General features: G+C 41.2%; 1 protein-coding gene and 1 long non-coding RNA gene across 3 annotated transcripts in view; one reads left to right on the top strand and one right to left on the bottom strand.

Moving 5' to 3' along the window:
- Window positions 1-17,830, top strand: part of ACVR2B (activin A receptor type 2B) — a 136,160-nt gene extending 118,330 nt beyond the window's left edge. For both annotated transcript variants that reach the window (XM_080974168.1, XM_080974167.1), the window contains exons 9-11: window positions 768-906; window positions 9,763-9,893; window positions 11,949-17,830. In XM_080974168.1, the coding sequence (XP_080830294.1) occupies window positions 768-906; window positions 9,763-9,893; window positions 11,949-12,143 (465 nt within the window). In that variant the 3' untranslated portion in view covers window positions 12,144-17,830. The remainder of the gene's footprint in view (window positions 1-767; window positions 907-9,762; window positions 9,894-11,948) is intronic.
- A 5,007-nt stretch (window positions 17,831-22,837) lies between these two features.
- Window positions 22,838-27,191, bottom strand: LOC308459192. The gene is made up of 2 exons (XR_013977881.1): window positions 27,059-27,191; window positions 22,838-25,539 (listed from the first exon to the last, which is right to left on the bottom strand). It is a non-coding gene; the product is annotated as an uncharacterized lncRNA (long non-coding RNA).
- Between the last annotated feature and the right edge of the window lie 34 nt (window positions 27,192-27,225).

Here is a 27,225-nt window from a genome sequence, read left to right as displayed (position 1 = left end):
CAGGATACGCTTCGACTATTCAACAGTTCTTTGTTTGGGATGTGCAGATGGAGAGAGCGCTGCCCCACCATACATCCACAAACACACACACACACACCCCACACCCCACACGGTATGGGTCCCCCCCCCCACTAAATTCCCTGCAGCGTTGAATGTGGAGAATGCTTTATGACCAGATTCATGACCATAATGACACTCAAAAAGGGGAGGGAAGCCCTACGTAAGGTATGGGAAAATCTTGTTCCTCAACCTCCTTCTGCAAATGATGACTACCGTACTTTTCCATGTATAAGACTATATTTATTTCTTGAAAAATCATGCAAAAAAACTGGTGTCGTCTTATACATGGGTAGTGAATAGGGTGGACGTTTGATTGGTTGCTGCTGCGTCCGTTAGCAGCTGTTGTGCGTGTGATTGGTTGCTGCGTCAGTGGGTGGTGTTGATTGGCTGACGCTGCGGTAGTTGGGCGGGCGATCGGCAGCTTCTGCCGGCGAGGGGACAGACGGGAGACGGATTTTGTGGCGTGTGCAGGGGAGCGATTTACAGCAATTCTGCCCCCCTCCCAAAAGCTCAACAACCCTCTGTGATCTCCCCCCATTTTCTGAAATTTGAGTCCCCCCAAATAGGGGCGTCTTATCCATGGGGGCGTCTTATAGACAGAAAAGTACGGTATAAATTAAAGAAGAAAAATCCCCGCAGTTTTAAGGATGGGGGTCCTGCATTTGCCACCCTTTGGTCTCAGTGGCTGATTCCTCTTTCTGACTCAGGTGGGAACAAGAAGATACATGGCTCCCGAGGTGTTAGAGGGAGCAATAAACTTCCAGAGAGACGCCTTCCTCAGAATAGACATGTACGCCATGGGGCTAGTCTTGTGGGAGTTGGTCTCCAGGTGCAAAGCAGCTGATGGTGAGTATCACAATCTCTATCTTTGGGGCTACTCCCACTGTCTCTGGTTTCCAGGAAATTCTGGGAGCACCTTTGCCCAACTGGAATGTTGCCAGCAGAGTGGGGACCCCCTTAGTCACCTCACCGCTTTTAAGGTCCCCCCCCCCCCAACAATTAAGTGGCATATAAACTTTTATGAAATAGTAAATCTCAGATTCTGTCTGTCTGACATTAACCCAGAAGTAACTACAAGGGAGGGACGCGGGTGGCGCTGTGGGTTAAACCACAGAGCCTAGGACTTGCCGATCAGAAGGTTGGCGGTTTGAATCCCCACGACGGGGTGAGCTCCTGTTGCTCGGTCCCTGCTCCTGCCAACCTAGCAGTTCGAAAGCACGTCAAAGTGCAAGTAGATAAATAGGTACCGTTCCGGCGGGAAGGTAAACGGCGTTTTCGTGCGCTGCTCTGGTTCACCAGAAGCGGCTTAGTCATGCTGGCCACGTGACCCGGAAGCTGTACACCAGCTCCCTCGGCCAATAAAGCAAGATGAGCGCTGCAACCCCAGAGTTGGTCACGACTGGACCTAATGGTCAGGGGTCCCTTTACCTTTACTTAACTACAAAGGTGGCTGAGTTTTCGTCAATAGCATCTCTTAGAGTGGTGAGTGGCACTATTTAGCGGGAAGAAATCCCAATGAAAATCCTCGTTGTTATATATTTTACGTGGCTGTTTAGTTGTATATATTTTAAAATTGTATATGTGGATGTTTTATGATGGCCTATGCTTGTAATGCCTAATAAAGGTTTGGCGAAGTAAGAAATAGTAAATAATAATAATAATAATAATAATAATAATAATAATAATACCTAAGATCACGGAGAAAATTCCCATATGAATGCACAACCATATGGCAGATAACACTTTCTCCATATAGTTATGTATTGGGGTTACACAAGAAATTTTACAATATTGCACTCTTCTTGAGAGCAAGAAATGTAGAAGTAGTCAAAAGGGTTGCAAACTTCGTACTGCCTGCTGCAAAAGGTCAATTTAATGACCACTAGAAACTTGAAATAATAAGTAATTTTTGTTTGTGCTATCTGTGCAGTGACACATGTGGGCTCTGTGCCTGGATATGCAACATTTAGGAACTTTCTTGATTTAATTTAAGGACCGCCAGAGATTATAAGTAATTGTTGTTTTTAGAGAACGGCCTGTTTTCTCCTTATCTGTTTAATTCTAGGCTTTCAGTTCAGATAGTATACTTGCATTTTCACAATGTGTGCTGTTTTCCGCCCTGTGTGAGAAGCTTTATCGTTGTGGCCTTCCTTCCTCTGTTTTTATATCCTATACTACTAAATTTACTCAAGCCAGAATTACTCACATGCAAACCGAATAGATTAATTGGTCAGTCACCTAAAATTTGTGTGATTAATTAACAACATTTCTTTAATCAGTTGGAAAGCACTAGTTCAGGCATACTGGGTCCTTTTGAGCCTTCTGAGTTCATTCACCTATTTTCTTCATGTTTATTTTGAACGGTTGGTTTAACCTTCAATATGTTTCATTGTCTTTTGTGGTATTGTACCTTTGCCTTAATTACTGACTGTAAGACACTTGGAGGGCTAGATGACTGAAAAATAAGCTCTGAATCTAAATACATAAAGGGAACAGTCTGTTCTGTACCAAGGGAAGGAGGGTACCTCTTTGGGCTAGTGGCTGCATTGAGACATGATGCTCCTAATTGGTGCTTTGGGAATGAGACTGGGTGAGTCCTGGGCTTGTATACTTCCCTCCTCTCTTTCAGCAGGGTCACAAACATGAGATTGGAAACTTTTGGTTTAGTTTTCTGCTAAATGCAGTTACTTGTCCAAGCCCAGACAAATGGTTTGGGGAAACCAAGCCAACTTAAATGGCTGTTTGGAGATCTGAGCCACCCATTCATGTACTGAAGTTTGGGTATAATTATTTGGGTAACAAATCTTGGATAACTAGAGTTCTGATAGTGGGACCTGCATGTATGTGTGAACTGTGATCTTTGCCACTTTCTGGTGTTGCTGTGGAGACTTAGGCAGTGTACATATTCCAGCTTGCTCTTCATCCAGTTCACTTCCATGTTGTTAGCCACAATCCATATTCATCCTGTATCTATCCTGTTACTTCTTAGGAAATATTATGTTTCGATGTGGTTCCGACCCACCACCCCCCCAAAAACCCCCCCCAGCTTTGATCGAAACTGAGAAAAAGTGAACAAGTCAGCTCTAATTATCTCTCGCTTGGACTACTGCAATGCGCTCTATGTGGGGCTACCTTTGAAGGTGACCCGGAAATTACAACTAATCCAGAATGCGGCAGCCAGACTGGTGACTGGGAGCTGCCGCCGAGACTATATAACACCGGTCCTGAAAGACCTACACTGGCGGACTTCCGGGGTTGGCGCCATCGGTAATGGCGGATTCCCTCTGACTCTGAGGGACTTAGCTCTGCGGGAATCGGGTCTTACCGCTACGGCGAAGCGGGGACCCTTCTAAAATCACAGGCGGGTGAAGCCTGTGACCGTGGGACTCAGCGGGCACCTTTCGCGCCCCCCCAATTTGTAAAGGAACCCAATTACGGGCTCCGGAACGAAGCGGGGCAAGCGGCGCGGTGCTGAGAGTCAACTGCTTCTTCCGTGGAGCGAAGCCGCACAGCCGTTACCGGAGAGCGCTGACTTTTTCCTGTGACAATCCGGCTACGAAAACAACTACCCGTGAGTAGGTTAAATTTGGAAATAAAGGAAAACAAAGACTTAATTCGGCACCAAAGCATAAACAGGAAGTCTGCCTTCCGTTTCTTGTAAATAGAGTAAAGCAAAGAAGTTGTAAGCTAAGACCTGGAAAGTCGATTGAAAAGGACTATAATCCTAACATCAAAACAAGTGATTTCCCCCCTTGGCTGCAGGAGAGGAGGGGGGAAAGGTGTGAACTATATTTTCCTGCAAAAAGAGAGGAAAGGAAATAAAAATCCACCGCTTAAAACCTGGGAACGGGCTGCCAATGGACAATAAGATTGCCGTATTGTGAAATGCGCTGCTTGTGAATAGAGTACTTTTTGACAGCTAACTCTGCAAGAGAGCTACATTGTTTCTGGCTGGCTTCTCCTGATTTTAAAGTAACTGGAAACTAACTGAAATTGAAATTGTTGCCTATTTTGTGAAATGGGGGATTAAAAAGGGTTATTTTTTAATGCAACAAGTTTTGACTGTTACTGTGTCCCCCTAGAGGAAGTTTGAAATTGTTACAACAACTGGACCAGGGGAATTTTCCACTTCAAAACAAATTCTGGCCATGGGATTGACCTTGGGCTTCAGCTACAGTGTTAAGGCAGATGGAAAAGAAAAAATAGACTTGCTTCAAGAAAAAACAACGAGGTCTGGTAAATCTTGGCAGCAGCGAAGAGCATCAGCATCTGGCCCTTCTGCACCATCAGGGGCTGCATCTGTACAATTTAAATCAAAAGGAATGGCATCTGAAGATGTTTTAGCTCTGGCATTAGGTAAAATTAATGAATCTTTGGAAAAATTAAGTAAACAAGTAGCTGAAGCATCAACTAAAATTGACCAAAACACTACAAGCATTAATAATTTGGGACAGAAGGTGAACACTAACACAGAAACTACTGAGAAATTGCTACAGGAATCTACTTTGACCCGAAAGACAGCTGAAGAAGCAAAGGAAAAAGCAGTTGCTGTAGAGGAGAAGATACCACCGATACATAGGCAACTCGAGGACCACAGGTTGATGTTGTCTATGATTGAATTGAAGGAGAAACAAACGAACTTGAGGATCAGGGCCGTACCTGAACTTGAGAAAGACAACCTGATTGACTTTCTTATGCAGGAATTTGCAGACTTTTGGAACCTAGATTTGGAGAAAGAAGACATTACGGAGATTTGGTTGCCCTGTTGAGAAGTAACAGAATTATCTTTAGGTGGGAATTTCCCCAAGGCCTATCTTTTAGCTTCAAAGGAAGAAAGATAAAAATAAGATCAGTGGACGACAAAGAAATATTTTTGAAAGATCACGGAGAAGATTTGCAGAAAGAATCTGGAGAAGAGCCAAGAGCATTAGAAAGAGGAATATTAGACATAGCAACACTACCTTTTGGACTGGACTGCTTAGAGAAAGTGATACCCCCGACAGAACAAGAACAAACACTTGGCGCAGTTGGAGGAAAAGCAAAGTAACTACATCATGGCTCTGCAACTATTAAGCTGGAATACTAATGGTCTCAACTCCCCCCAGAAAAGGAAAAGAGTTTTTCATTTATTAAAAAAGGAACAATTGGACTTGATTTGCTTACAGGAAACACATGTGATAAGGCTACATAGAAAAGTATTGATCAACAAAAGACTGGGTCAAGAGTTTATCTCATTGGACAAAGTTAAAAAAAGAGGAGTAGTGATTTATGCAAAGGAGAGTTTATCACCGAAATTTATCTTTAAAGATGACCAAGGAAGATTTGTGGCAATTGAAATTCAAATACAAGGAGAGAAATTTCTGATAGTAGGAGTTTATGCACCAAATGAGGGGAAATCTGAATTCTTTAAAAAGTTGCATGAGACCTTGATGGACTATTTGGACTATAATGTGATTTTGATGGGGGATATGAATGGAGTGGTATCTACAAATATGGACAAGGCACAAAGACAGGTAGTCACTAAGGACGGTAGACTACCGAAAACCTTTTTTGAGATGACAGACAACTTGGATTTAGTTGATATTTGGAGAACAAAGAATCCCTTGGGTAGAGAGGGAACCTTCTTCTCTGAAGCCAAAATGACATGGACAAGAATTGACCAAATATCGGTAACTAGAGGAATGGCACCAAAGACAAGAAAAGTGGAAATTTGTCCAAAAACCTGCTCCGACCATAATGCCGTGAAGATGGAGATGAAACTAACACCAACTGGCTCTTTCAGATGGAGGATGAATGACACCTTATTTAGAGATGAAGAAGTGACTAAGAAGGCCCAAAAAACCTTGAGAGATTATTTCGAGATAAACAGGAACACTAATGTTGAAAAAAGAGTAATCTGGGACGCAAGTAAAGTGGTTATGAGAGGGTTTCTGATACAACAGAATGCAATAAAGAAGAGAATCCAAAATGAGAAGAAAGATAAAATTTTGGAGAAAATAAAGGAAAGTGAGAAGAAATTGAGAGCAAAACCAAAGTCGCAAGAGATCTTGAGAGAAATAAAGTTATATCAAGTACAATATATGAAAATGATGAATCAGGAAATAGAATGGAAAATTAAACAAATGAGACAAAAGACATTTGAGTCGGCTAATAAATGTGGGAAATTGTTGGCCTGGCAAATGAAAAAAAGACAAAAACTAAACACTATTATAAATTTAGAAGTGGAAGGAAAGAACATACAGAACCCAGTCGAGATTAGAAACTGTTTCCAGAGGTACTTTAAACAATTATATACACAAGGGCCACAGAAAGAAATTGATATAGATCGATTTTTGAAAATAAATGGATTACAAAAAATCTGTCAAGAAAACAAATTAATGTTGAATTATAAAATAACTGAACAGGAGGTAGAAGGTGCTATTCAGAATATGCAATTAGGTAAATCTCCAGGACCGGATGGACTGACTTCTAGATACTACAGATCTTTAAAAGAATGGTTAGTACAACCTTTAAAGGAAGTCTGTAATGAAATATTGGAAGGGAAAAGGGCACCAGAGTCGTGGAAGGAAGCGTATATCACACTTATACCGAAAACAGAGACTGAAAAGACGCAGCTTAAGAACTACCGCCCCATATCACTGCTTAATGTGGATTATAAAATCTTTGCAGATATTTTGGCTAAAAGACTAAAAAAAGTGCTAGTGGAAGAGATTCATAAAGATCAAGTAGGCATTCTCCCGGGTAGACACTTGTCTGATAATATGAGAAACATAATTAATATTTTAGGAAAATTGCAAGTGAATATTAATACCAAGGCAGTTTTGATATTTGTGGACGCGGAGAAAGCTTTTGACAATATTTCTTGGAGTTTTATGAAGAAGAACCTACAGGGGATGGGGGTAGGTCAAGGTTTTGGAAATGGTATAAGTGCAATTTATTCAGAACAAAAGCCTAATTAATTGTTAATAACGTGGTGACGGAGGAATTTAAGATAGAAAAAGGGACACGACAAGGTTGCCCGATCTCCCCATTGCTTTTTATATCGGTCCTGGAGGTCCTGCTGAATATGATTAGAAGGGACCAATTGGTTAAAGGTATACAAGTCGGAGCTAAACAGTAGAAATTGAGAGCATTTGCAGATGACTTAGTATTGACATTACAGGAGCCAGAATCTAGTACTAAAAGAGTTTTGGAACTGATTCAAGAATTTGGTCAGGTTGCAGGATTTAAACTGAATAAGTTAAAAACAAAGGTTTTAGAGAAAAATTTAACAGCGATTGAGAGAGAGAGGTTTCAGAACGAGACAGGCTTAACAGTGGTTAAGAAAGTGAAATACCTGGGGATTAACATGACAGCTAAAAATGGGAATCTATTTAAAGACAATTATGAAAAATGCTGGACTGAAGTGAAAAAAGATTTAGAAATTTGGTCAAATTTGAAGCTTTCACTGCTAGGCCGCATTGCTGCGATAAAAATGAATGTATTGCCTAGAATGTTGTTTCTGTTTCAATCATTGCAAATTTTGGATAAAATGGATTGTTTCAAGAAGTGGCAGAGAGATATTTCTAGATTTGTCTGGCAGGGCAAGAAGCCTAGAATAAAATTTAAAATACTAACGGACGCAAAGGAAAGAGGTGGATTTGCCCTGCCAGACCTTAAACTTTATTATGAATCAGCAGCTTTTTGCTGGCTGAAAGAATGGCTGCTTCTTGAAAACACAGACATTTTGGATTTAGAAGGTTTTAATAATGTATTTGGATGGCATGCATATTTGTGGTATGATAAGGTCAAAGCACATAAAGCGTTTAAAAATCATATTGTCAGGAAAGCATTGTTTAATGTCTGGATAAGATATAAGGACCTACTTGAAAATAAAACCCCAAGGTGGTTGTCACCGATGGAAGCGAAGGCTCAGAAAAAGCTCAATATGGAGGCCAAATGGCCGAAATATTGGGAAATTTTGGCACAATTTGAAATTGCAGAGTTTTGAAAAACTAAAAAATAAAGTGCGAGATTGGCTTCATTATTATCAGATAATGGAGGCATATAATTTGGACAAGAAAATTGGCTTCCAGGTAGAAAAATCAAAATTGGAAACAGAACTGTTAGAACCCAAAACCAAGATTTTGTCAAAGATGTATAACTTGCTGTTGAAATGGAATACTCAGGATGAAACGGTGAAATCTGCTATGATTAAATGGGCACAAGATGTTGGACATAACATAATGATGGCTGACTGTGAACAGTTATGGACCACAGGTATGAAGTTTATGGCATGCAATGCCTTAAGAGAGAATATTATGAAAATGATATACAGGTGGTACATGACACCAGTCAAGCTTGCAAAAATCTATCATTTGCCCGATAATAAATGTTGGAAATGTAAAGAAACTGAAGGTACATTCTTTCACCTTTGGTGGACATGCCCAAGGATTAAGGCTTTCTGGGAGATGATTTATAATGAAATGAAAAAGGTATTTAAATATACCTTCTTGAAGAAACCAGAGGCCTTTCTCCTGGGCATGGTTGGCCAATTGGTGTTAAAGAAGGATAGAACTTTCTTTATGTATGCTACAACAGCAGCAAGAATACTTATTGCAAAGTATTGGAAGACACAAGATTTACCCACTCTGGAAGAATGGCAGATGAAGGTGATGGACTATATGGAACTGGCGGAAATGACTGGCAGAATCCGAGACTAGGGAGAAGAGTCGGTGGAAGAAGATTGGAAGAAATTTAAAGACTATCTACAGAAATACTGCAAAATTAATGAATGTTAGAATGATGTTGGATTGAAGTTAAGTGGTTTTTAGCAGCAATCTTATAAAGGAATATGTAAAAATGGATTGTTAACAGATGATAATCTAAAGTTATAATATATTAAGATAAAAGATTAAGATAAAATCAAAGAGGGAAAGGATTTGCTGAATTAACTAATTGAACTGGAATACAAAAAAGGGAGGTGTGAGGAGGTCAGGGAAACAAGCAAATGAAAGATAAGATATGGAAAGACTGATCTGTTTTTAACTGTTTTTACTTTGTATTTTCATTTTCTTTTTCCCCCCTTTTTTTCTTTTCTTTTTCTTCCTCTTTTTCTCTTATTTTTGTAATATGTTGAAACTTTAATAAATATCTTAAAAAAAAGAAAGAAAGACCTACACTGGCTCCCAGTACATTTCCGAGCACAATTCAAAGTGTTGGTGCTGACCTTTAAAGCCCTAAACGGCCTCAGTCCAGTATACCTGAAGGAGTGTCTCCACCCTCATTGTTCAGCCAGACACTGAGGTCCAGCGCCAAGGGCCTTCTGGCAGTTCCCTCACTGCGAGAAGCCAAGTTACAGGGAACCAGGCAGAGGGCCTTCTCGGTAGTGGCACCCGCCCCGTGGAACGCCCTCCCACCAGATGTCAAAGAGAAAAATAACTACCAAACTTTTAGAAGACATCTGAAGGCAGCCCTGTTTAGGGAAGCTTTTAATGTTTAATAGGTTACTGTATTTTAGTGTTTTATTGGAAGCCGCCCAGAGTGGCTGGGGAAACCCAGCCAGATGGGTGGGGTATAAATAATAAATTACTATTGTTATTGTTACTATCTGTTTTAAGCTTGTAATGTGTACACAGCCATAGGTCACCCTGAATTAGAGCTTTCTGTCTCTTCCAAGGAGCTCTGCCACATAATGATGTTCTCCTTCCTATTCAAACTCAGGTCCGGTAGATGAATATATGCTGCCTTTTGAAGAGGAGATCGGTCAGCATCCGTCACTCGAGGACTTACAGGAAGTGGTGGTTCACAAGAAGATGCGCCCTGCATTCAAGGATCACTGGCTTAAACACCCTGTATGTCCTTTCTCATTAATACCGTTTAAATCCTTTCTCTAGCAACTAGGTTCCAAAAGTAGAGCAGGAAGCTCCATTCAAGTCAATCACAAGTTTTTGACTTGCAGCATTAAAAAAAAGACAAAACCCTCTACAGCGGTACCTTGGGTTACAGGCGCTTCAGGTTACAGGCGCTTCAGGTTACAGACTCCACTAACCCAGAAATAGTACCTCGGGTTAAGAACTTTGCTTCAGGATGAGAACAGAAGTAGCGCGGCGGCGGCGCAGTGGTAGTGGGAGGCCCCATTGGCTAAAGTGGTACTTCAGGTTAAGAACAGTTTCAGGTTAAGAACGGACCTCCAGAACGAATTAAGTTCTTAACCCAAGGTACCACTGTAGATTAAAATTTGGTGGGGTTTATTATTACTACTAGTAGTGGTAGTATTAGTACTGCCAACCTAGCAGTTCGAAAGCACGCCAGGGCAAGTAGATAAATAGGTACCACTGTGTTGGGAAGGTCAACGGCGTTTCCGTGCGCTCTGGTTTCCATCACGATGTCCTGTTGCGCCAGAAGCGGTTTAGTCCTGCTGGCCACATGACCCGGAAAGCTGTCTGCGGACAAACGCCGGCTCCGTTGACCTGAAAGCGAGATGAGTGCCGCAACCCCATAGTCACCTTTGACCGGACTTAACCGCCCAGGGGTCCTTTACCTTTAGTATTAAAAGTACTAAAGGTAATACCTTTAGTTTTAGTATCAGTATTACTATTAGCATTGCCTTAATTTGTAGTGGTTCTGAGTAGCCCTTAGGAGTGCAAAGGAGAAGAGAAAGGGAGATTAGCAGGTCCTCCTGGTTTCTCTAGAAGAAGAAAACCTATTTCAAATTATAATGTGGCTTGAATTCGAGGAACCTTGAACTAGTTCCAAGCACTGTGCAGAGATTTGGATCTGTGTTTTCTTTTTACATCAGCTTTCTTTGTTCATTTATTCGTTCTAATCCGAGGGGACTTTCAAAAGCAGATTGTGATATAATGGGATGTGGGTGGCAGGCCTGTACACAAACACCTCACTCCCTCTGTCTGTCTGTCTCTCTCTCCTCAGCTTTTATGTATTTTATTATCTGTTTAAAAGCATCTTTACAGCATCTAACATTTAAAAAAATGTAATATAGAAACAAACACAGATAAGAGCTGGGGAAAGCACATATATGAAAGAAACACCATGAAAGTGAATGAAACAGAAATTCAGAGGATTCAGAGATTTAAAACCAGGTCCGATCGTATGGGTCAAGGAGAGGCATTCTCAAGCCTCTGTCTACATAGAAAGTTCTTTGGGTCTTGGCCTAAGTGACGAGTTTTTATGAGGAGTTGATTTTGTGTAGACCCAGGAAACCTGCTTTATATTGTTGCTGCTGCTGCTGCTGTTGTTTTATAAGCCATTTCTGGGTTTTGGTCCAATTAATATACGGATGCAGTTCCTTAGAACACTTCTGGGCATCCATTTAGACATAAGGAAAATAAAAGAGAGCTAAACTAATGAAATAAATTCCCCAGACTGGTAGATTGTTTGTGTTGGTTGAAAAAATAGTATCTGTAGAACATGCCACAAAGGTCTGGATCTCACTTGAAGCAGTAAGCCCGTGTCTGCTGTTTTTTCTCTGCTGCGTAGGACGCTCCTCTTGTCTGTTTTTAGACATCTCTTTAATCATTCTGGCTTTTCTTGACCACTGAATCCGATCATTGAAGCCGGACTCCACAAATTTGACTCGTGATGGTTTTGTATTGTTCTTTTACATATTGCACACCACTGAAAGGTTTTCCTTTAATAGTTAAGTGGGTGATCAATGTTCCGAAATGAGTAAATTGCAATATATAAATGTGATATGGTTCGCCTTTCATAAACACAAAGAAATCGGCGCCAGTTTTTATCCCAGCTTGAGGAAGCAGCACCTAGCAGCGACCAGGCGGGGTCAGCAGTGATGGGAAGGGAAGTGGGATTCTATGCTTAAGGCTGTTCCTAACTCCACCCTTGGTGTCCTATGAGCTAAACACCCCTGTCCTCTTACCCTCTGTCTCCAGGGTTTGGCACAGCTTTGTGTCACGATAGAAGAATGCTGGGACCACGACGCAGAGGCACGCCTCTCGGCAGGTTGCGTAGAGGAGCGGATTTCTCAGATACGCAAATCAGTAAACGGCTCTACCTCGGACTGCCTCGTTTCCATTGTGACCTCTGTCACCAACGTGGACTTGTTGCCCAAAGAGTCAAGTATCTAAAGCCTGGTTCACGTTTTTTTGGTTTTTCTTTTATTTTTTTGTGGTCTTTCCAGACTCACTGGATTTTTTAAAAAGAAAGAAATTAAACCACAATCCAACATACACACACACACACATACATTTACACACACACACACACACACACACACACACACACACACAAATGCAGCTGCTATTTTAATCTTGACTTTTTATTGTTATTATTATTATTGTTATTATTATTGTCGTTGATGTTTTTATTATTATTATTTTGACTGGATCAATTTTACCAGCGCATTGCTCTACTGTATTAAAACGAAGGGGGGGAAGGAAAAACGAGGACATCTCAGCAAGCATTCGGGTGCCGACTAATGAATGCAGATAACGGTGCAGGTACCTCAAGACCTCAATGGACTCACTTTTATTTCCCTTTTTTAAATAATAATAATAATCCTGTTTTCTGGGTTTTCTCTTTTGTCCGGTCTGTTTTTTCTACGCGAGGCATCGGCGATACCAAGCCAACAAAAACCTACCCACCTGCAAGGACGTGCTGCAAGCTTAAAAAGACTGTTACATAAGATCACACCTCATAACAAGACTCTCACACCCCGCGACTTTTCTTTTTCCGTTGTTCCTTTTCTATTTTTGACAGCGAGCTTAAAAAAAAAGAAAAAAAAAGAAGGGAAAAAAAAGAAAACAAAAGCAGACGTGTCTTTTACGGGTGTAACGGGTGTCGCCGTAATGTGGGGGTGAGGGGGGAGGCGGGGAGTTGGGAGAGGAGCCAAGAAGAAGAACGCTCACTCTTTGATGGTATAGAATCGAAAGGGAAAAGTTTAGTATTGGGACTTGGGAGAGGAGAGAGAGAGAGAGACGTTGAACTCTGGCAGCATTTTGGAGAAAACACCTGCTTAGGGAGCTACTTCTCAGGTAAACAGTTCATGAGAGGAAGGGGCAAGTTTTGAGGCAAGAGTATTAAAACTGCTGCGGAGCATGGAGAAAGTTGGGTCACAGCGAATCGCCGGCGGAATTAGGTCCTTTCGTTACCTCAGGCTTCAGTGGTATTTAAATAAAGGAAAAAGAAAACCCCTATATCTAAAAAAAAAAGTTCAGAGAATGCGGTCTTGGGGCTGAATTGCTGCGTTTTGGGCAAATTTCCCACGCGGCGTCCGATTGGAGCAATGTTTGGAGTTTCTAAAAGTCCGTAGCGTGTGATGCTGCGATCGGAAACTGATTTCCTTACAAATCCCATTGAGCAATAGGTCTTACTTCCAAGTAAATGTGCTTGAGAAACTAGTGAAATTCTTAAAGGTTCTGGATTTCAGTCGTTATATCCCGATGCATCCACATTTCCCAGGAAATGTGCTTAATTCAGTGGGTTGGCCGATGTGGATGGGATATATGGAGACATGTTGTCTACTCTTGTCTTGGAGCCCATCTATGTGACAGATTTAAACCCATTCCAGATCTTTTCAGCTTCTTACGGTATCTCCAATGAAATTGTCAGAGCAGGGAGTGTGGTTCGGTGGGCTTCTATTTTAAGCATTAACGCCTCCTAACACTTACATTTCCCAGACTTATTTAATGGAAGCCATGACACTTAAACCACTTTGAAACGGGGTTTCTGGCTCAGCTGTAGCCTAGTGTAGCTGACCATTTGTACTTTCTCGGCCCCAATCCTAAACATATTGGTATACATTGCTCGGAAGTAAGTTTCATTGTCCCATTGGGGCCTGTCACACCAAGGCCAAGGTTCGCCGTCGGTTGACAAACCTCCAAGTTGGTTCTTCTTGATTCTTCGTTCTCGGAACTCTGTCACCCAACTCTTTCATCTTAACAGTGGTGCGTATTTTCAGTACGGTTGATTCTATTTATGCCATAAACTTGCTGTAATCAGTGAATGTTCCTAATGCTGCTGATTCAACATTTAAATATTTTTTTAACTTGCAAACCATGCAATGATTTTTTAAAAGAAAAAAAAAATTAGAACACACATACGCATTACGTGGCTTCCGAGGTTTAAAACTGAAAAAAAAAAAAGTTTTGAAAAAACTTCACGACCACAGATCACCTCAAACCAGAAATACCTCAGAATTTTCTACTTGTATGAGTTTTATTATATATTTTGTTAGTTGTGTTGTCTTGTAGTATGTATATTTTAATGTAAGTTGGCTTTTATGACAAGGGAGTTTTAAAAAAAGTTTAAAAAAAGTTTTAAAAAAAAAGTTCCAAAATATTTTAGGAAGTGCTACCATTTTTTTTGTTTTCTTGTTTTTTTTATAAAGCACCATTGTAAATAAGTGTAAACGGTTTTAGAATAACTGCCTATAAAAATGGTTTCTGGGCATTATTCACTGTTCTTTGCAAAGGCTGTTTCCATTCTCTTACTTTTTGGAGGGCAGTGGGGAGCACAAGCTGTTTTAGTGCAACTTTTCGTTTTGTTCTCATGAAATTTTAACTTTTTCCTCTGGCTGCAACATCAATCCGCAAAAGAAAGTTGTCTTGTTTACACTCACTACCTGCCACAGGACGATAATAGTATTAAAAATTACCTTTGAATATGTTCTTGGGGGCTCTTAATTCCCAGCCCATTTCTGCCAAGGCAGTTTCACTACCTGCAGTTAGACTATTCCAAAAAATAAAAAATAAAATTGCAGGCTTACTGCTGGAAGGATTTGATGAGGCAGATGTCCTGCAAAGGATTGCTCTTCTCTGTCCCCCATAAAAACAGTAGAGAGTTGTTTTTGACATTGCTTAGGAAAGAACAAGCGTCTCTATGTTTCCAGGTGCAATTCAAAGTGTGTGTGTGGGGGGGTGTATTTCCATTGCTGGGGGTTGGGCATTGCACCCCTTGCCTTGGGGGAACAACTGAGGTCCAGAAGAGTGAGAATCAGCAGCAGTCACTCCCTCTCCCTCTTCCCCCTGCGTCTTTTGAACATCCAAACCAGTTTTAGACTTGACAGTGCTTAAACATGCATCTTTCACATCAATTCTAAATTTTACTTACTTGGAAGTAAACTCCACTGAAACCAGTGTGATTTACTTTTAAGGATCGAATGCATTCAGAGTTGAGGAGTTTGCACCTATTTAATTTTTGAAGATGGCTGTACATGACAAATGCAGATACCTTCCTTGATGTTTAGGTTGCCCCCACCTGTAATTCTTAAAGGCTGTCATGTGTGAGCCTAAATCTGAATACTAATGGTTAAAATACGAGAATCGTTTTATTGGCTGAAATACTACAGGAAGTTATGGCACATGTAGCTTTTTAAGGCAAAGCCTTTCCCCATTTACTCTTTTTCACCGTGTTTTTATATTGAATTTAACTACACTTATTTGATTCACAAACCTGACTTGGGATTCGCTCTGCAATTTCGGAACACAGAGTGTTAAGTTTGCTCTCCTTTGTGGAACGAAATGTGGAGAGGGGCTGCACAATTTGTATGACCCGCCAGGCATTGTGGCTTGTATAGTGTTTTAACAACCCCTTCCTTTTGCTATCCCCAAGAAGGCAGGGTGGGAGCTAAGCACTCGGAAAGTCCCAACTTTGAACTGGTTGGGCTGAATTTGGTCGCGTGTAAAACAGGCTCAAACTGGGACAACATAACAATTTGTGTAAAAGACCCAAAGTAACTTTATCTTTGTGATTGATGTTGTAAAGAGGAACGGCAGAAGCTTCGGAGAGGATGAAGTGAAATAACAACAATTAAGCTTAAATACACCTCAAACCTATATATCTTCTTAAATGTGAGATTTAATGATCCAGGTTGTTAATGGTGGTGGAGGAAGAGATGTGCTGTCTTTTAATTATTGTAAGAACTCTGCTGCTTTGGATTTCCTTTTTTATTTTCTCACAGCGTTATTTATGTGATGGCTAAAACAGGCTTGGTTTACAGCAGTTGCTTTTCTCTTCTTTAGAAGCAAACACACAACCTTCTGGTTTCTTTAAGAAGCTTTAAAGTATTTATTGAAAGTGCCATATGAGTTTTATAGCCTACTAGACAACAACTTCAACCTTCCCTTTATGTGAAGGGAGAAGGATGTCCACACCTCCCGCTCTCAGTTGCATTAAACTTGTTTTACTGCAGGACGCACAAATTATTATTTTTTGACCAAATTAACTGTTTCATACCCGTTGATGGCATCTCTCGGCTCCTTACAGATCATTTTGTCACTGGCTGGTTAAGCAAAACTTGGTGGTCAGCTATAAACATGCCTATTGCTCGCAAACATCCTGTCTTGTGTCCTTCGTTCCTAGCACATCAGCTACCTCGCTGGCAATATGACATCGTTTGTGTCTGATAGATGTGTTTAATGAACTGATAGTAAATATTTTAGCATCAATATGACGCAGCTTTCTCAGTTGGTTTGATCAAAGCTTTCTTTCGCTATGAAAGAGTTCACAGAATCCCCAGTAGTATCTTTTAAGTCTTCCTGTCCCTCAGCTGGTTCTGTACACCTGATTTAAAGCTGCTTCTTGCAGCAATAAAGTAGTTCACCACTGGTACATGAGAGTAAATTCTTCCCCAATACGATTTTAAGTCCAAACCTGCTGCCAACATTAAATCAACCCTTTTTGGGCATCCTAAACTACTTGGTTCCTGAAATATTGACTATTCTTGCAGTGCAATTGTTACTAAGAAATAAGTTCATTTGAGTTCATTGGGGCTTACTCCCTGGTAAGTGGGAATAGGATTGCAGACTGGATCCTATTCAGCTTCCTAAATCTTCCCACTTCACACAGAGAGAAATCCTACAGGGGTTAAATTAATTATGGTGCAGCCTTCATTCTTCAGTAACCAATATCAAAATCTCCTGTGCAAGATTGTTTTCACCCCTAATCTAGATCTTTGCAGCATTAGCACTGTATTGTCAGCCCACAGTGCATTAAAGTAATCATAACTGTGCTTATATTTTAAAACATGGCTATTATGCTGGGCTTCTAAATGTCACTCCTTGATAAGTACTTGTTTATGCTTATTTAAGAATATTAAAACAGTGTTTTCTTTGTTCCCTTTTGAAATTTGTTAATATGAAAGTGATGTCTTTTTTCAAAAGTGGCAGCTATAAAGCAAAACAAGTACAGTACTTCTTTCTGGTTTAGAATAGCAGAACACTTGTTGATTTTTCTGCCTGTGGTAGCAATTGTAATATGCTACAGTAGGTGCTGTGGGCTTTTAATAAAGGTGAGAAATCCAAGTTTTCTAAAGCGTGTTCATAAAAGCACGATCATAATGCTGTTGCAGTATTGTCCTACTAATGTTTTTGGAGTTAAGAAACAAACGTACAGCACTATGAGTTTTGCTTCTTGATTATTTCAATATGCTATTTTAAAATGTTTATACTGTATTGAGGGGAAGTGAATACACACATACACACCTGAAGAATGAAAACTGCACTGTGTTTGAAAAATTTATTTCGTACCACAAATTATTTTGTAAAACATAATGGATGACATTCAACATTAATCAGAGTAGACTAATGGACTTAAGTCTGTTTCAGTATTGTGCTCTTGAGTATGGCTAACATCGAGTATTGCCGAATACATTTCTGCAAGGAAAATGAAAAACAGGAATCCTGTGCAGCCACAGCAAAAAAGAAGCCAGATTTAAAACTAGCTAGAGAAAAGGTGGCCTGAATTCATGAATTGCCAACTTACTTGTAGACTTCACTATGTATTCCTCTTGTATATAATCCCTTTTGCGAAAACAGAAACAAAACCCCACACTTTTGACTGGTTTTTTTTTCATGGCCTCCTTAAGATTCTACCACCACTACAACAACAAAAATATTTGTGTAGCCTTCATACAAATTCCTTATGGAAAACACACATTTTGATGCATTTTGTGATAATTTGTGTGGCCTTATCTATTAAGCATTTATGAAAACCACAGTAAATCAGATTTCTGCTCCATAACATGCCAGCAGTTCTGTTTATAGTGACTATATGTACCGCATTGACAATATGATCTGTAAAGAGATGTTCTGTCAGCATTTCTTTGGCAATGGGCTCTTGGTAGTTCTTCCCATCTTGCTGAAATGCACTGATTAATATTTGCAAATCAAATTTCTCCGGGTTATAAAAGTCAGCCTTTTGCTTTCCGTAACTAAAGCAATGGGCAATGTAAAGGAGCTTTCTGTTTCATTTTTTGACAGTAGTAATGGGGCACTGCCAAGTTTCCCATAGTAAAGAGATGGTTAACTAACAAGAGTTTCAAAAGAGCTAAAATGCCTTTTGCTTCCTCAGCATCCCAATGCAAAGTCAACACTTCACAAACTAGTAACCATGGGTATGAGATCAAGGGCACCCTACAGGCACATGTGCTCCCACTACTTACTTCCTCCACAAATTCAATTGTTCCTTCCCTTTTCAGTATAGTATAGTGTTTTGTTAACGCTAACAATGGTTAGCTTGAAAACAGAATTTGCAACTGAGCTTTAAAGATTATTGGCAAACCCAGTTTAAAGCTAACCTTGGCTAGCCTTAATCGACATGCTACACACAGCGGTTAACCCTAAAAAGAGAAGGGAGGAATTGTTGAGGAGAGAGAGAGTGTGTGCACACCAGGTGCTTCTAAATTCTTCATCAAAAGATTGATTACTTAGACAACATGGCTGAGATAGAATATCCCTCAGTTTTTCACTCCAAGGATGCTGATTTCATGACTCTGGATACCTGAAGTTGTTGAATCAAGCATCTTCTATTTAAGCTTGGAATTTCAGGGTGAAACTGATATCCTTGCTCAAAATCTTAGGTTACTTTGAGGGCCCAGAGCAGCTTGGAAGCTAATCTAGTATCTGACTAGCAAAGAGCCCCCACACAGAAAGGTCAATCACATGATCCTTTTCCATCAGATTGTTGGCTGACTTGGAAAGCAGCAGGGAGGGGGCGACACAAGGTTTTCCTGTCGCCTATTACCATGATGAAATATGAGTTTCATGTGCCATTTTTATGACTGACAGCTTACCCCTTGCAGTCTTCTTGGTGCTGAACTTCCTATTGCAGCTCAACAAAGTGCTTAAACCACAGAGTGTCATGTTCTAAAATGTAAATTGTGAATGTGTTTTCAGAAGCCTCCTTATACATACTTCTGGTGCTCAGGCTGCTGCCAGACTTTAACAATGAATAGGCCCATCACTTGGTAGTCAAATTTAGGATCCATTGATCTGTCATTTACACACATAAAAAGTTTCCAATTCATTGTCTAAAAACTTGGTCAGTATGTTCTGTTTCTTACACTTTCCTCCCCTTTTTAATTAAAAAAACCCCTGATTTTGGACAGAGTTCTTCCTTTTGTATTAGGACACAACTGTGGAAACATTATTTTTAGCTCTTCATTTCCGAAGTCTAAAGCTCTTTCTTTGTGCCTTCATTTATTTTCATGCAAAGCAACTGCTGTAAGTTCTTTTTAATTCCTCCCCCCCGCCATCAGGATGTTACAGGGAGGGGGGAAGAGAAACTTGCTTTTCATTATCCAATTGTTGTTTCTGGATGCAATCTGTGATCCAGGTATTTCAAGAACCAGTTACCTCAAAGTTCACATTATAACAGTGTTGCTTTCTGGAACCTTCTTTGTACTGCAAGATTGTAACATATGCAGACAAGGAACCATGCTACATACAAGTGTTATATAAGTTATATATTTTATATAATTTATATGCAGAAAGGAAAAAATGGATCCCTAAGGATTGCAGCTTACATTTCATTTTTGAAGCTTGTGGTTCCTTTCCCCACTCCCAGTTAAACCAAAAGGGCTTTTTTTTGTGTCAAGCTCTAATTGTGTTGGATGTATGTACAGCAAGAGGGCGTTATGAACAAGTGCTTCCTTTCCTTGATTTCTACTGTGTTCAGTGTTTTATTGGGAGATATTTCCTGGTTATCTGGTCAAAGTTACTTGGAACATCTGACATGGCGGATAGGTGCCACCAGTTATCATGACCCTGCACATGAAGTTCCAAAGGGGTACAACTTGGACAGAGCATGGGGCGATCCATATTGAGCCCTTTAGTAGAGACTGATCTTCTCCAAATAACAGCACTACAATTTTCTCTGGAATGGAAATCTATAGCATTATTTTCGCTGATCTTGGTTTTTTGGGAGCGGTGGGGGGGGAGGGGAAATGGTTTAGGGTTTTTAAAATAATAATAATCTGTTCAGTCTTACAATTTTTATTCCTGGTCATTGAGACACATGCTGTTTTACCAATATAAGAGAGACCTTCCTATCAAAAATGAAATTCGCGGCAGGTTGGAGATAATTTTTTTTTTGCCTCCGCCAACGCGAAATTATCAGTGTCAAACATTTGTGAAGCTTTTAGTGGTTACAGGGGGAGGGGAGACTCAACTACCTGTCCCCTCCAAAACTTCCTATGAAGTTAAAAGTTTTGTCATATAGTGATACTTGCCGATACTGCAAAAAGGTGGTTTTAAAACATGCTTCTCGGTCTCCAGTTCTATGCCCCTACATTTGCACAAAGCCAGGGCATTCCTCTTGCCAATCTACCACCATTTGAATATCAGAACTGAAGCCTACAGTCTTTCACCTGTGAATACTTGTCACATTTTGTCCTTAAGTTTGGTGAATTTCCTACTGTAAAGTTGACTTAAGTACAGTTTGTCAGTTCTTGTGGAAAGAGCTTTCTGCATTGTTTATACCATTAGATGCTTATAGTAAATGTCACAGGATAGAACAAAATTCGGAAGGGAGGGGGCACAAAAAAATGAAGTACACTCTTTGTCTTTTTTTAAAACCATTGTTCCTTTTACCAACTACTTCTAAATGGTATGCTTTATTCAAGGAAATAAAGTCCTAAAACTAGTCTAGCATAGTGAGATGTGTGTATCAGTTTTATGATGAATAGTTATGTCTTATTAAGCTGTGTTACTTAACTTGTACATAGAAGGCCTACAGAGGAGTTTGCAGTAACCTGTTCCCACAAGACTTCCAATTTGAATTCTTGGCAAACTTCAGAAATGAGAATTAAGTAACTAGTTTAGGAAATTGATAAATGCAGAAAGCTCTACCAGATGGTGAAATAATTAAAATGACTATTGGTCCTGGCTCAAATTCCAATGTACTGTTTGTATACCAAGATACGTGAAACGTAAATGTTGTAGGTTATATTTCACTCTTGTAGCTTAAAATAAAAAAAGTAGACCAGAGATAGCTTGTACTACTGACTTAACAAAATTTATATTAAAGTATCCACACACAAACAAACAAAAAAGTATACAGAGAGTTGAGCTCATTGCTGTAACCCCTTTTGGATTGTGCTGATTTTTTATATATATTATATATATAAATAAATATAGATATACATATGTAAGATGGCCTAAAGAAGACATCCACTGTATGCAGTTATGAAATGGAAATGTTTTGAAACATTGTATCATAATTCATAAATTTGCAATGGATCTTTGTTCCTTTTTACTGTGGTATTTTAGAAACGAGTCTCATGTTTGAAATTAGATCTGCCAAGTTTGGGTATTGCTGCTTCAGTTAAGTTCAGGGTGCCCGAATAAACCAGTATGAATGTAGTATTTTTGCCCTGTGTGAAGCAGCTCCGCTCCAACAAATAGGAGGAAAAAACCTAGAAAGAACTATTTCAAATTTATCTTTTTTTGTATATTAAAATAAACAATAAATTACAAATATTTTGTGTTGGTGATTTGTAGGGACAACTTCCCTATTTACCCCCGATCAGGGCATGTGCCATGGCTATTTGCTGACCATGGCTTCTCAGAAGTAAGCCACATTGAATTCTATGGAGCTTATTCCCAAGTAACTAGGATTAGGGTTGCAGCCTGACAATAACCTGGGTGGTTATTGGGTTGGTGTTTTTATTTTGATTACGTATTTTGTGGTTTTATATTTTGATTTTATTCTGTGAACTGCCCTGAGACCTCCCGGTATAGGGCGTAATATAAATTCAGTGAATAATAAATAATTCATTAGCTTGCAAGTCTCCTCCAGGAATCTGCTTTAAACTATTACAACTGCAGACTTTGTGACTTTCACACTATGCCAGCTTTCCCCTCATCCCCATTCAGTCTGATGAAGGAATTTAAAGAACTTTGCAGATTGACCTTCCTAAAGAGAAGTCACAGAGGATCTGCCTTGGAACCCCTTTGTGCCGCAGCGGGTTATTTTATTCAGTGCTTTTTTCATTAAAAATGTTTAGGGGTTCTCTTATTTTCCAACTGATACTGAAATACTGCCCTTCAATGAGGCCAAACTAAGATTCAAAACATGTTTAGGGGTATGCGTACCCCTGCATTCCCCCAGGAAAAAAGCACTGGTTTTATTTATTCAAAGCATTTGAACCTGCTTCTTCTGCCAAAAAGGCTCTACAATTCTTAAATGTCTTAAATTCTTAAACAGTATGTTATACAGAGTACACACACTGTTAACACAGAGCACTTGCCAGACTGGTTCGGCCTTATGGCTGCTGGCAGGGTCAGCTCAAGACACTTTGGCACCTGAGGCAAACCACAAAATGGCACTTCCTCTGTCAGGGAAGAAAAGATGAGTGAAGTTCTGCATCAGGAACAAGGGTGAGAGGACACCAGCAGTGCCTCCAATTCACCAACAAGCCACTGTAGAGGTGGCAGATCCAGAAAACAAAGTGCCTTTCAATTGCATCTACTATCCTAATCTCACAGGCAATGTGTGATGTCTCCCAGGATCCCCTGGATCACTGTCTGCAAACTGCTATTCATACATTCTTAAACTTTACTGTAAGCAACAACATCCAGAAGCGTGCTCCTTTAGTCTCTTCTCTGGTAGGCAAGATAGCTGTGTTCATTGTTTTTGCTGCAACGTATACCAGCTCAAGCTCCTTGTAGAAAAAAGCTGGGATAAAGAAATGCTGGTCCTCACGCAATTCAGGAGCCAAAGAGAATTAATGCAACTGGAGAAAGCGCTTCTGGAATGCTAGCCACAAGTCAACACTGTAGGAGATTTCCACTCACTTGCTCATCAAATCTGGTGGAGGAGATTATGTTGAAGCTCATGAGAAGGTCCATGTTACTGGGAAGAAACTGAAGCGGCTTCTGGAGTCTCAAGTAATTTAAAGGTCTCACATGGAAAGCTGGAAACAAGTGCATTTCTGCAGGATGTGGATGAACTGGACTCGGGAGGCTATCCTCAGCGACCAGAGAAACCTTGCACATCTAAAAACAAGGCTGGTGGAAGGAACACCTTGGAGACTTGAAAGTGGCACTAATATTAGAGAGGACAGGGGTGGCGCCAGCCCAGCTGCTCCCAAGACCCGTGGCTTCCTGTCCCGTGTACTGTGAATGGTGTTCCCTCTTCAGTTGCTCTTCCTTCTCCACCTGATTTTGGCTATATATCTCCTTGGTAATAGACCAAGAAGCCAATGGTTGCTGAGCTACACCCACCATTGTGAGGGCTGAGGGGGTGATGGTGATGCTTCCCCAGCTGCTGATTGTTGACTGTGATGTCACAAAAAAAAAAAAAAAAGGCAGCTGAGTGGGTATAAATGTTGGCCAAGGCAAAAGGCAAGGCAGCTGCCCTCCCCAGAGAGAAATAGGCAGCAGCGGTGGCACTCAGCTCTAGTGGTCTCCTGCCCCATGGCAGCAAGCTGGCAGGCGGAAGGAGGCAATCACCCAGCGCTGAAATGCTGTGGAGCAAGGAGAAGGCAAGTTCAAAGTTTACTTGCTAGTGGGATTGCTACTTGAAGGCAGCTGATATTCAGCTCTGAAGCAGGCGGTCGTCTGGCAATGGACCTGGCGAGGCTGCAGGTGGTGGATGGTTGCCGGAAGAGTTTGCATTCAGGCTAGTGGATGTCGCAAGGCTACGCTGGCTGAAATGGATGCAAACTGGTTTGGAAGCCTTGTTTGTTAAGAGGCAGCCAAACAGAGGAGGGAAGTTGCCCAATGGCAGCGGGTGACTGTCCCTAGGCGGAAGCTGGTGGAGTTTGCATTTGCATTTAAATGATGTCAGTGGATGCCCTAGGCAGGCAGAAACCAGTGGAGGTGCCTGGGTGGACGCTGTCAGATGGTGGCCATCCCACTCATCTGTTTGCCTTTGCCTTTCAGGGATGTCCGGAGTCGGCGAGCTTTTCCACGAGACCAGCCATGAAAGTCATGAAGAGAACCGCAGGATGTCCCTATTTGCATCGGAGAAATGAATGTGAAATACTGACAGTGAGCAATGGACAAGGCCGTGGCCATAACTGAGGGAAGGAGCTTTGAAGGGAGACTGCAGGCGGACATCTGCTGGATTGCAAGTGATGGAGTCTGTTCTTCTCCTCTGCATTCCCCACTGTGGCTGTGAGTTTCAGGAGATAACATCATCAATCTGATGAAACGAGCTGTGGTTCATGGAAGCTTATATACCATAATGCAGGAGCAAGACAAGCAGTTTGACAAAAATGAGGGGAGGAACCATTAGGCCACATTTGCACTGTTCACTGGAAGTGCTGTGATGCTTTAAACAGGCATGGCTTCCCCTCATGGATTCTGGGAACTGTAGGTGGTTAAGGAGACTGAGAGTTGTTAGGAGACCCCCCTGTTCCCCTCCCAGAGCTACAATTCCCAGAATTCACTGGAAAGAAGGATGGGTGCTTAAACCACTCAGGAAGTTGTTGCTCTGGGAGGGGAACAGAGGGGTCTCCTAACAACTCTGGGCGCCCTTTTCAAACTATAGCTCCCAGAATTCTTTGGGGTAAGAGGCCATGAGTGTTTAAAGTGCTTCACTGCACTTTAAACGAATGGTGTGGATGTGGCCCTGGCCTCCCTCAACTCACTGCCTCTTAGGAATTGAAAGGATTTCCCCATTTGGTCCCTTTTAACAGCTTAAAATCTCTCGGGAACAGGAAGAAAGACTTTATATCTCATGCCATTTTAGGTGGTTTCTGCTTGATTGTTGAGATCATATGACAATTTCAATTGGAAAACTAATAAATTATTATTTTTTATAAAGATTATTTTTATAAAAACCTTTGAATGCCTTTTAAATGTGTTTCAGGGCACTGAGAATGATGTGTTCACTTGAAAGCAATGCTCTTAGATCACAGAATCATAGAATTGTAGAGTTAGGAGGGACCACGAGGGTCTTTGAGTCCAACCCCCTGCAGGAATCTTTTGCCCAACATGGGGCTCAAAGGGTGAGATGTTGGTCTTTGTTCTTGGCTTGGTGCAGAGGTAGCGAATGGGAGAGTGAGGAGGTACAAGCACAGCAGGTGAGAGATGCTCCCAGGTTGTCCTTGCTGCAATCCAAAGGGCTGGTACCTGCCTCCTTCGCATTCAGCTTCCTAAGGCCACCCACATGACAGCCACCTCCCAAAGAAGAGAATTACAGAGTCTTGTGTGCCTTCCATTTCGGGAGAAGCTTCTCGAAGGACTATTTCTTCCCTTACTGGTAACGGCTGACCTCTCCCTTCTGTTTTAGCAGATTCTGGAAAAACAAAACACCATGGGTAAAATTATCTGTGCTGGATTGTTGATATTCTTCAGTATATCAGATATATTCTTCTGTAAGTTCATTGGAATGTTATATAAATTTATCCCAACAACACAAATGAGGGATGTGGTTATTTAGCAAATGCAGGGGAAGGCTGTGAGGGGACTCCTCAGTCATCATTTCTTTATTAACAAGTGCCCCTCCCAAAAGAATGTGAGGCCTAGTAGGGTTGGGCAGATGTTTCCCCATCCCTGGTTATGTAAGGACTGTCAGTGATGTCACAAACAGACATGGCAGCTGAGGGGGAAGAGGTAGTTTCTTATTCTATAATTTTTATTTTATTCTTTTTAAAGAAATGGGATTTTGATGGAATAAAGCCCCCCTCCCCCCTTAAAACAGCCTCCCGCAAAGCAGCCCTATTTATCCCAGCATGTATCTGTATGGGAGTTGGAACTGCGTTTGCATATGAAACAGTTTGAATTTTATTAGGCTCATTAGCCCCCCCCCCCCACTGCAAAGTCCCAAGGCCGGCTACAAGCAATGAAATATGCACCTGTAAAGCAAATAAAACAGTTCAATCCATAAATATGTAGTTAAAAAAAACATTTCCCAATATAAAACAACGGAATGCGGAATTGTTGTACTTTATAATCGAATAACTGTAGATTTCGAAGGGACCACAAGGGCCGTCTACCCCCCTGCAATGCTGGAACAACTAAAGCATCCCTGATGGAAGACCATCCAACCTCTGCTTCAAAACCTCCAAGGAAGGAAGAAGTTACCCATCTTCTGACGGAGACCGTGCCACTGTCAAATGGCTCTTACCATCAGAAAGTTCTTCCTGATGTTTAGGCCGGAATCTTCTTCCTTGTAACTTGAAGCCATGGGTGCATGCTCCCTCTTCTATGCCCTTAAGATATTTGAAGATGGCTATCATATCTCTCTTCTTGGGAGAAAAGCAATGACAAACCTAGACAGCATCTTAAAAAGCAGAGACATCACCTTGCCAACAAAGTAAAAGCTATGGTTTTCCCAGTAGTGATGCATGGAAGTGAGAGCTGGACCATAAAGAAGGCTGATCGCCAAAGAATTGATGCTTTTGAATTATGATGCTGGAGGAGACTCTTGAGAGTCCCATGGACTGCAAGGAGATCAAACCTCTCCATTCTGAAGGAAATCAGCCCTGAGTGCTCACTGGAAGGACAGATCCTGAAGCTGAGGCTCCAATACTTGGGCCACCTCATGAGAAGAGAAGACTCCCTGGAAAAGACCCTGATGCTGGGAAAGATGGAGGGCACAAGGAGAAGGGGACGACAGAGGATGAGATGGTTGGACAGTGTTCTCGAAGCTACCAGCATGAGTTTGACCAAACTGCGGGAGGCAGTGGAAGACAGACGTGCCTGGCGTGCTCTGGTCCATGGGGTCACGAAGAGTCGGACATGACTAAACGACTAAACAACAACAACAACAATCATATCTCTCCTCATCCTCTTCTTTTCCAGGCTCAACCTACCCAGCTCCTTCAACCGTTCCTCATCAGGCTTGGTTTCCAGACCCTTGACCCTCTTGGTCGCCCTCCTCTGCACACCTTCCAGCCTGTCAACACCCTTCTTAAAATGTGGCACCCAAAACGAGGACACAATATTACTCCAGGTGTTTCCTTGGGGGGGGGGACGGACA

The sequence above is a fragment of the Podarcis pityusensis genome, assembly GCF_964106645.2.
Source record: "Podarcis pityusensis genome assembly, chromosome: 12".
NCBI classification, from domain to species: domain Eukaryota; kingdom Metazoa; phylum Chordata; class Lepidosauria; order Squamata; family Lacertidae; genus Podarcis; species Podarcis pityusensis.
Note: the sequence above shows the minus strand (reverse complement) of the source record. Positions and strands in the feature narration are given on the sequence as shown.